The sequence below is a fragment of the Pongo abelii genome, chromosome 13, assembly GCF_028885655.2.
Source record: "Pongo abelii isolate AG06213 chromosome 13, NHGRI_mPonAbe1-v2.0_pri, whole genome shotgun sequence".
NCBI classification, from domain to species: domain Eukaryota; kingdom Metazoa; phylum Chordata; class Mammalia; order Primates; family Hominidae; genus Pongo; species Pongo abelii.
This window is the reverse complement of record NC_071998.2, coordinates 37,470,369-37,481,509: the sequence shown is the minus strand read 5'-3', so window position 1 is coordinate 37,481,509 and position 11,141 is coordinate 37,470,369. Positions and strand designations below refer to the sequence as shown.

General features: G+C 41.3%; 1 protein-coding gene across 12 annotated transcripts in view; it reads left to right on the top strand.

Moving 5' to 3' along the window:
* The first annotated feature begins 349 nt into the window (after positions 1-349).
* Positions 350-11,141, top strand: part of FOCAD (focadhesin) — a 319,540-nt gene continuing 308,748 nt past the window's right edge. For 3 of the 12 annotated variants that reach the window (XM_063714188.1, XM_063714187.1, XM_024252335.3), the window contains exon 1: positions 361-425. Coding sequence is in view for 1 of the 12 variants with exons in the window: in XM_063714183.1 (XP_063570253.1) it covers positions 2,654-2,684; positions 3,413-3,466 (85 nt within the window). In the remaining 11 variants the exon portion in view is untranslated. Of the gene's footprint in view, positions 426-2,238; positions 2,685-3,412; positions 3,467-10,642; positions 10,688-11,141 lie in introns of those variants that run through there. The other 9 variants (XM_063714186.1, XM_063714184.1, XM_024252331.3 and 6 more) reach the window with 8 other exon arrangements.

Sequence of the window (11,141 nt, the reverse complement as noted above, 5' to 3'; positions counted from 1 at the left end):
AAATACCAAGAAGCTGTTTTGTATTGCCAAAAGCTGCATAGGGGCAGGCTGCCAACAGGACTACCCGGGCACGCTGCAGTGGCATCTCTAGGCAGTTTCCTTTAATCTGCTTTTCCTTGGGCTAACTCTTCACTGCGGTGCTGCTCCACAGCCAGCCCCCGCGCGCAGCCCTCCCCGCACCAGCTCGGCTGCGGAGCTCGGGTCCGCCGCCCACGCCGCCTTTCAACCGCAGTGCCCGGCCCGGGCCTTAGACGCGCGTGCGCGCGAGCCGGGGAGGGCGGGCCGCAGCCGGAGGAGGCGGAACAGGGCCTCGCGATGTGCAGCCCATTGGCTCTCTCCTGCAGTCCCCGCCCCCGGGCGTTCGAGGCGGCGGGGCGGGCCACGTCAGGCGGCCGGCGCTGGGCTGAGCTTGTGGCAGAAAGGAGGTAAGCCGTGCGGGGCGGCGGGCTGCCACCGCTGCCCCCCTGCTCGGGAGCCGCCGGGTCGCGCCGCCTGCGGCCCGGTCGGCTTGCATGGAGGGCGGCTGAGGCCCTGCGGGGCTGGGGCTGAGCTGGGAGAAGGGGCAGTGGAGCATGTGGCGGCAGGGCCGCGTCGCGGCGAGGGGCAGCCGGGAGGGGGGCTTTTTGCCCTCGTCCGGTCCTGCTGGGGCTCTCAGCTTCTGGAGGACTAGGCCTTCTGAGGTTACGGAGCTCCGAGATACCTGGGCAGGGCTGGCTGTGGTGGCTGCGGTGGGACTCAGTGGGATGTCGACTCGGAAGCCGGTCGGCGCTATCCTTGCATACTTAGCTGCAGCAGGTTGCAGTCGTCCCACTCTCCTTCGACCGGTTCCCTAGTTGGGGGCAGAGCAGGAGATTGTGGCCGCGTCCTGCCTGGCCTGGGGTGACTGTCTCCTCATTCCCGGTGACTCACTCAGATCATGTCCACTTATAATGCAAAGGCTTATGGGTGAGCAGGGCCTGTTTTCAGCCTCCTAGTTCTCTGGCTCCGTCCGCACTTGCGGCAATTACTTGAAGAAAGAGTATGTTAGATATATGTTTTGAAATTTTCGCAGCAGCTAACGTGTGGAGACGTGCAGTTATGTTGCATTTACCCTTCATGAATTTTAGTTTCAGCTGTGGCGTCCTGATATCTCAGTGTGGTTCCTGAATTTGGAGCTTTTGAAATGAATGAAATCCTGCCAATTTCATGCAGTCATTCATTCATACATTGCAAACTTTTTTGATGGATTCCTTAATGGTCAGCCTCATACCAGATACTAAAATCGGCATTTCCTGCGTTTTCTTCCAGTTTATATGCTAGTTTTATTGTCTAGATTTGAGTTGGATTTTTTTTTTTTTGTTATTTTCAGGTTCTAGTATCCCTGAAACCATCGTGGCTCTGAGGGTGTAATCCTGATAACTGTATCAGTAATGACTCCAGGTTTCAGTGGCCTATCTGTAAGAAGGGGAATGGGATTAGTACAATTTTGAGATTTTCAAGGAGAGGAGGGGTAGATGGCATGTTTCCTGAACTGTGTTAGCAGTTAGGAAGTAACTATTTTAAAAACACAGGTTACATTTTATGATTATGTTTTACTGTGTCAACGAACATTGTATCTGTCCACATTCACTTTTTGACTACCAAGCAAGTGCATGTTTACAATTTTGATTCACATCCAATTCCTGCATAGAAAGCACTGTGACTCATCTAAATTTTGAAATGAAGTAATCATGAGCTTTTTAATGTTACATACAAAGGTATGATATTGAAACAATTGCATGAAAATGCAATTTTCAAAGCATTTTGACTTGCTTTTATAGATTAGTGGAAGCTAAAACCTTTGCCTTGATTATTTGCTTACTTAATCAATGTTAGGTAGTTACCATCGCTTGGCTAATATTTATCAATATTATATCTATTTTAACATTTGTTTCATTAACCCCAAATTTACTGGATTTTAACTGATTGTTGCCTCCAGTTGATGCCTGATAACCAAAAGGTTATCAGGAGGAGCTGGAGGAGGCGGAACAGGGCCTCGCGCCCTGTAATAAATAGTTTGAAATCAAAATTTTCATGGAAGTGTAACCAGAGTTTTTCATTTGTTGATTGATTGATGGTGCTTACCAGTAAATCGTTTGGCCTTTTTCTCCGTCTAAAATGATTTATGAAACAGTCTGAGACACAATATTCTTAGTTTCATGATACTTTTGGGATATTGTCCACAAATGATTAGTTGAATTAAATTGTTTATATCACTATTAGAAGTTTGGAAAATTTAAGAAAATATAACTTTTTAAAATTTTGCCTTTGCTATTTTTTTGTTTGTTTGTTTGTTTGGAGACAGGGTCACTCTGTCGCCAGGCTGGAGTGCAGTGCTGCGATCTCGGCTCACTGCAACCTCTGCTTCCCAGGTTCAAGTGATTCTTCTGCCTCAGCGTCCTAAGTAGCTGGGATTACAGGCGCATGCCACCACACCCAGCTAATTTTTGTATTTTTAGTATAGACGGAGTTTCACCATATTGGCGAGGCTGGTCTCGAAATCCTGACCTCAAGTGATCCCTCAGCGTCGGTGCTACATCTTTCAGTTCTAGAAATGGACCTGATCAAGATTGGAAGGTTAAGGGGGAGAATTCAAGAGCTGAGGACATTAACATTCTAGTGGGAAAAAACCACAATGAAAAATAATAACTATATTTGGATGAAGTGTAAGGAAATAATAGTGTCAGGATTATTAGTCTATAGCAAAGCTTGATCTTAATCAGTATTTCTTGATGTATAACAATGAACTTGGTTTAACCACAAAAAGAAAATTAGGGTGATAATTTAAATTTTGATCAAGTGGGTAGTACGTATTTCTTTAGGAGTTGAGAAATCTATAGATCCAGATATGTATGGTATAATAAAGTATGGTATACTTATATAAGTCTGTGATTCACAATTAGTAATAGATTGATGGAGGTTTTGTTACTATTTCCACATGATAAGAAACAAGATTTGCTAAGCTGATAGGACAAGGGATATTTGTGAATTTCCTCCATGTAAATGATTTGAAACAACAAAGTTTTAAGTGATGTGGAAGAGCCCATCTATTTTCAAACAATGGATTGAAATTTAGTTTCTATAACCCTCTAAGTACTTCTGGCCTCATAGTTTTTTTTTTTTTTTTCTCCTACTCAGGTCATATTGAAAGTAATAAAATTGTGTTTATGATTTTAAAAGTTTATATTGGCTTTCATTTAATTAGTCTGAGTTACTTTAGTTTTATATATTTTGAAGATGTTTCAAAACCCTTGACTTTAAATACTGTATAGCTTTCCATTGTTCATGATGGGAAAACATTTCTTTAGGCCAAAGGAAGTTGAGAATCCAACTTGCATAGATAGTCAGTTTATTACTATTATTTATTTAAAGATTTATCTTTTTACTTGCCTAGGGACCAATGAACCATCCACTGAAGCTCCTAAACTGGAGATTTATGCTTTCGAAGGTATCTTCTAATCTCCTTTTGGTCAGATGAGTTCTTGCTAATTTGGCTGATACATATGTTGAACAAATGTAATACAGTAATTGTGGGTGTTGTAACTGTAGTTTTATGAAGTTTTTTGGTTGCCAGGGTGTATCTTTCACTTCTCTCTTGACAAGCCTTTCTATTTGGCCTACCTGCTTTCATAATTTATTCTTAAGTTCTACTCTATTTCCCAATCATTGCGCATGTTGGTTTATGTAACCAAACCTGATTTTAGTATATGCTATTAGGACATACACATGGAGAATAATGGAGGAAACTTTTTATTAAATGTTTTTAATTGTTGAAACATTTAAGTAAATGTGATTTTTAAAGAGTCATAGTTATTAAAGGTATTGTATTCATTATTTTTTATTTATTCCTTCATTCAGCAAAGATACAACTACTTTGGTGCTAGGTCCTTAACTTTTCTTTAAGGAACTTACAGTATTGCATGGACTTCATAAACAATGCCAAGATACAATGGGATAAACATTATAATTAGTCGTTCACATAGTATAGTGGGGGATAGAGAAAACTGTGCGAGGTTTGAGGAGATTCAGAGAAGGCTTTATGGAGGAATTTTCATCTGAATTGAAGTTTGAAAGTGAGTAGGAATTAGTTGGTGAGGTTAGAGGATAAGGCATCTGGGCACAAGAAAGCAGTGAGGACAAACAGATAGGTTAGAGACAGAACATAGACCCTTAATGTGTTAAGATAGAGAATAGAGAGATGAACTTTAAAAAGTAAACAAGGGGTGAATAGTGAAAGTTCTCTTCCACACCATGTTAGCCATTTTGAGCTTTCATCTGGAGGCCATGGTGATCCATGAGTAATAGATTTTAAGTGGAAGAAAGTTAACATCGGTTTCATGAGGCAGTATGAGGAATGAATTGTAGTGGAGTAAGGCAAACATTTGCATTACATATGACAGAACTCCGAAAATGCAGTGGTGCTGGAGAGAACAGGATGAATTCCAGATATATTAAGGTGATTGAGTTAGTGGCCAGATGGATGTAGGGGATGAAGAAGTGATGGAGTCAAGGATATCTCCTAGGTTTATGACTTCCCAAGATAGGAATCACATGAGCAATATCAGATGTATGGGGAGAATAAGATCAGTAGTCTTGGACATGGGTTTGGGTCACACAATTGGTGCTGTTCAGTGGGCATTTGGCTGCTTTGGTCTGGAGATAAAGAGAGGATTCTAGGCTGGAGATAGAGATTAGGATGCTATCAATTTATAGGTAGTTAAAACAATGTGAGAATGGATGATGCCTAAGAGAGTTTGTAGAATAAGAAAGAATAAAACAAAAGGGAAACCCTGGGAAACACCACCCTCTAGGAAAGATGACCCAGTGAAAAAGACAGAAGGAACAGCCTAATGACAGTGGATGTCTAGAAGATAAGGAGGGAGGGAATCCAACAAGAAGAGACTGGTCAGATACCATAGGGAATAGGAGAAAGAGCTAACTACAGTTTTTGGAAGGTTTCCCAGATAGGCCAGGATCATTAATTTGTAATAATACTAGTTCATATGATTTTGTGACTTTTGGCAGCAAAATTCACTAGAATCAGAGATGATAAATAGTTGGATTGATACAATATTTGGATTTTGTTACGTGCATACGGTAAGAATGCAAAGGAGTTGAAAATATTGGTGAAAGAATGGTCAGAGTGATGGAATGTGAAGTTTTGACTGGATAGGGATGACGATAGAGCCAGGAGGAGCTGAAAGATTGAGATAACATAATTGGCTCAAAGGATTAAAAGTCTGGATGAAGTAAATATACAAGTGTTTGTAGCTAAAAGGGAGATAATGAAAAGGATAGAAATCCTCTGGTCAGAGCAGAATATTAGAATTGAAGATTTTTAGGGTACAGATGGCATGTAGGGTTTGGCTGTGGATATAGATGGTAGAAACGGAGTTGTTCAGGAACCATGAGACTGGTGGTGCATTGGATGAATTGCTCACGCAGATGACTGTAGATAACTGTGGTACCCAGGGAGGAAGGGTGGAATGTGATCCTAGTTTCTGAGGTTTAGATTGCCTATGGTGGTGATCACTATAGATGAGAGATGAAGGTACTTAGATGTTATGCCCTCAAAAGTACAGGGGGTGGGGGTGGGATGGGGTAAGTGGTCTGGAAACATTCTTCTGGGCCTTGGGACTTGTAAGGATGATTAGCCTTTACTGATGGGGGCCACCAAAGAAGGGGAGTTTAGTTTCTATTAGGCCTAGGAGGTATGGGGAGCATCTAGTGAAGAGGCTGAGGATATAAGAAAGCTTATTGACTATGGTATCAGTGTAAAAGCTTGGGAAGGAGTAAGAGAGCGAGGAAAGATTATTTAGAGGAGAAGACAGGTAAGAAAGAGCTTAGATTTGGGTATAAGGGTGACAGCGCTTTTCTGAAGCACATGGCTAGCTTTTAGTAGTTGGGACTTTAAATTTTGATGAAGCTTTCTGTTGTCAACATTTACCCATCAAGTCATGATAGTTTCTGTCAGAGTAGGACAGTTGGCATAGTACTGTTTCTAAATTTAAAAATAACATATATGTCTCCAGTGAATATTTGTGTTATCTGTCAGAGAAAGGATGGACAGTGTGGCCTATTTGCTTTTATGTACCTTTTCCTGATCTTTGAACTCCCAAAATACTTTTGCAAATACATTTCATTATGTGTGCCAATTCTTATCTATTGGTAGTATTAGAAAGTTATGTTGAGTATTTTTAGGTCAATTCTGGGCCCAGAGGTATAGGAAATGCCTTAATGTGAATGGCAATTGCCATGAATGTGGGAGGTTGGCATACCTGCATTTACCTAAGATTGCCATCTGTTATTTTCTGACCTAGAGTCTGTTTCTAAGGACAGCTCCTCACTCATGCACTAGGTCTTATTCCTTTTACCTTCCCAAGGATTTGGCTCCAGCATCTCTCTCTCTCTGAACATTGCATTTCCCCTCATTGCTGGATTATTCCCTTCATTATGCAAGTATGCTGGTATTTTTCCATGTTAAAATAATAGCTTTTGACCCCATTCCTGCTTAAGCCACTGCACGATTTATTTGTTACCCCTTATGGTATAACTATACTCCTGTCCAATTACTTTCCTTCTATTCTTTCTTAAACCCACTTTAATCAGGCTTTCTCCATCACCTCTATCAAAAAATTACTCTTACTAAAAGTACCCACTCTGAAGTGCAGTGGTGTGATCATAGCTCGCCACAGCCTCGAACTCCTGGGCTCAAGTGGTACTTCTGCCTCGCCTCCTGAGTAGCCAGGACTGCAGATATGTGCCACCATACCTGGCTAATTTTTCTGTTTCTTGTAGCGGTGGGGGTCTTACCATGTTGCTCAGGCTGGTTTTGAACTTCTGGCCTCAAGCAATCCTCCTGCCTGGGCCCACAGTGCTGGGATTACAGGCGGAGGCACCATGTCTGGCCCTTTCATTTTCCTAAATCTAAAGGTCTGTTCCAAATTTTTACCTCTCAGTTGACCTGTCAGCATTTTTTTTTTTTTTTTTTTTTGAGACAGCTAGTCACTCTCTGCTTCTTTATTTTTATTTTTGAGACAGAGTCTCACTCTGTCGCCCAGGCTGGAGTGCAGTGGCGTGACCTCGGCTCACTGCAGCCTTCATCTCCTGGGTTCAAGTGATTCTTCTGTCTTAGCCTCCTGAGTAGCTGGGATTACAGGCATGTGCCACCAGACCCAGCTAATTTTTGTATTTTTAGTAGAGATGGCGTTTCACCATGTTGGCCAGACTGGTGTTGAACTCCTGACCTCAAGTGATCCACCTGCCTCGGCCTCCCAAAGTGCTGGGATTACAGGTGTGAGCCATGGTGCTGGCCCAATCTCTGCTTCTTAAAACACTTTCTTCCCTTATTAGCAAAAATACCACAATTCCTGTTTTTCCTCCTACCTCATTGTCCCTTTTTAGACTCCTTTATTGGTTCTTCCTTATCTCCCTGATAAGAGTGCTGTTAACATTGGAGTGCTTCAGGGCTCAGTCATTAGACCTTATACTTCTGGATCATATCATTCAGCCTTTAAATATTAGCTTTATTATTATTATTTATTTATTAATTAATTTTATTTTATTTTATTTTATTTTTTGAGATGGAGTCTCGCTCTGTCCCCCAGGCTAGAGTGCAGTGGCGTCATCTTGGCTCACTGCAAGCTGCATCTCCCAGGTTCACGCCATTCTCCTGCCTCAGCCTCCCAAGTAGCTCTGCCTCAGCCTCCCAAGTAGCTGGGACTACAGGTGCCCGCCACCATGCCCAGATAATTTTTTGTATTTTTAGTAGAGACGGGTTTCACTGTGTTAGCCAGGATGGTCTCGATCTCCTAACCTCGTGATCTGCCCACCTCGGCCTCCCAAAGTGCTAGGATTATAGGCGTGAGCCACCAAGCCCAGCCAATTTATTTTTTGAGATGGAGTCTCCCTCTGTCACCCAGGCTAGAGTGCAGTGGCACGATCTCGGCTCACTGCAACCTCCGCCTCCCGGGTTCAAGTGATTCTCCTGCTTCAGCCTCTTGAGTAGCTGGGACTACAGGTGCGCACTACCACACCAGGCTAATTTTTGTAGTTTTAGTAGAGACGTTGGCCAGGCTGGTCTCGAAAAATGATCCACCTGCCTTGGCCTCCCAGAGTACTGGGATTACAGGTGTGAGCCACGGCACCTGGCCTAAATATTAGCTTTAAATACTAGTAATACCCTACTAGCTTCCAAATTTATATTTTCAGCCTGGCCTTCCCTTGAACTCCTGACTCCGTATATCCAGTGCCTACTCAGCATTTTCTGTTTGGATGACTAATATATATTTCAAACTAAACTCTGGAATTTCCTTTTTTACCTATACTCTTCCCTATTTCAGTTAACAGAAACTCCATCCTTTTTATGACATAGGCTAAAAACCTGAGTATCATCCTTGACTCTTCTTTATCTCACAATCTATATATATACTGTTACTTTGGAAAGTGTGTTGGCTATACCTTCACAATGTATTTAGAATCCAAGTACTTGTCACTACCCACTGCTCTCACCCTAGTCTAAGCCCCCATTATTTATGTCCCGATCTTGCAGTAGCCTCTATATATTAGTTATCAATTGTGACCTACTCCCAACATTTTGTGGCTTAAACCAATAGTTATTTATTAGTTTGTGATTCTGTGGTTGGCAGCTTAGGTTGGGCTTGGGGTAGATGGGGGGCAGTTCTTTTGCTGGTCTTGCCCATGCTCACTCATGTAGTGATGGGCACTGGTAGGTTTGGAGGCCTCAGCTGAGATGGCTTATCTCTGCTCTACGTGGTCAGTAAACTATCTCATGTTTATGTTTCTTTACATGGCGGTCTAATGGAAGCAAGATAGCAAGAGGAAACTACGTGGCCTTTTGAGGCCTGGACTTAGAACTTCTACAGCTTCACTTTCCCTGCTGTTGGTGAGAGCAGGTCACCAGGTCAAGCCAGATGAAGGGGATAGAAAATTAGTCTACTTTTTTTTCTGAGGGGAGCAGCAAAGTCACTTTGTAAAGCAGTTTGTATACAGAGATTGGGAGCAATTGGAGGCCATTTTTTGCAAACTGTCCTGGCCTTCTAACGGATTGCTTCTATCTTTCCCCTTACAGTATTGCCAGAACAGCAGCCAGAGTGATTTTATAAAAACATGAGTTAGATCTCTTCTCTGCCCCAAACTCTCCAGTGGCTTCCCGTTGCCACCCAAAGTAAAAGGCAGTCTTGGGATTGTCCTGTGAGGCTTGCCATGATCTGACCCATTTGTTGCCTTTCCAACTCCATTTACAACCACTCTCTCCCTCTCTTGCTTAATCTGCTCAAATTAGCCTCTGCTGTTCTTCAGACATCTGAGGCATGCTTTCACCATGGCATTGGCACTGCTACTCTTTCCACCTAGAATCTTCTTTTCTGAGATGACGAAACGCTCTTTTACTCCCCTTCAGGCTACTCGAGTACTTCCTCAGCCTTTCCCTGAGCATCCTTTTAAAAATAGAAACCTCTCTCTCTAATATTGTCTACCCGCCACCCTGGTTTACTTTTATCCATAGCACTTATCTTCAGAAATGCTATATAATTTACTATTTTGCTTATTCTTGTCTTCCCTCTACTAGGAATGTAATCTATAAGGGCAGGGATTTTTCTCTGTATTCCCAGTGCTTAGTATAGTGTGTGATACAAGGTAGGCATCTCATAAATATTTCTTGAATGAAGGAATGAAAGGTACTGCAACCTTTTTCAGGCTTAGGTGTCTCTTCCATTCTTTATGGAAAAGCTCTGGGCCATTATCTGAGGGAATTCCTGGTTTCCTTTGCAAGTACTTTTGCAATCACTATTTATTTATTTATTTATTTATTTAGATGGAATCTTGCTCTGTTGCCCAGGCTGAAGTGCAGTGGTGTGATCTTGGCTCACTGCAACCTCTGCCTCTTGGGTTCAAGTGATTCTTGTGCCTCAGCCTCCCAAGTAGATGGGATTACAGGTGTGTGTTACCACGCCTGGTTAATTTTTGTATTTTTAGTACAGATGGCACTTCACCATGTTGGCCAGGCCAGTCTCGAACTCCTGACTTCAAGTCATCTTTCTGCCTTGGCCTCCCAAAGTGCTGGGATTACAGGTGTAAGCCACCGTGCCCAGCTGCAATCCATTTTTTAAAAGAGGTCTTCTAGACCAAGTATTCTTCCACATCCAGACTCTAATTTACTCTTTGCAAGAAGATTATCATGTTCCTTAACTATATGCAATACCTTTCTTGATACTTAATAGCAACTTCTTCACTTTGAGTTGTAAATCATAACATTTTTTGTACAAAGCAAAGCTGAAACAGGTGAAAGGAATAATCTAGGGCAGAAAATTTTCAAATCTTTTCTAAGGTCTTAGACTCTCTCTCCACCTCCATATATCTTACTGAGAACTTCAGATAAGAGAAATGTTTTATTATTCAAAATAAAGGTTTTATTATTCAAAATAAAGCTATTTTACATTTGAATTTATAGCATACTCTTATTATAAAGTCAATCTGAACCATGAAGCTATTATAAGGAGCGTAATATTGAAATGAATGATTGTGAATAAAAATGATAATCTCTGTATGTCTCAGCCTCCAATTTATTTTTGTATTGTGATTTTGTATTTTGGTTTTGTTGCAGACAATCAAGGAAATTTTCATCCACACAGATTAGCAGTTGAAAATGGTAATAATGTTTTTTAACAGTTCACATTGCAATCTTACAATCTCGTTACTTTTTTTTCTATTTTCTTTTATTTTTAAAAATGTCTTACTAAAACACACACATTAATAGGGAATATAGGGAATGAACTTAATTTCGACAACATCAACATTTTGTCAATCTTGTTTTTCTCTCTAACATTTTTTCTTCCCTAGTAATTGTCTTTAATTAATAAGGACTTCTTAAAGCACTATTACTAGGCCATTCATTATCAACACTAACAAAATTAATAAGAATTCCTAAATATTATCCAATACAGTCCATATTTCAGAATTTCTCAGTTGTGCCAAGGTTGTCTTAGTAGAATTGGTTTTTTGAAATCAGAATCATGTAAGTTTCCCAAATATAATATAATTTGATTACTATGTCTGTTTAGTCACTTATTCTGTACAATCCCTCCACTCCTTCTTTTTTCCCA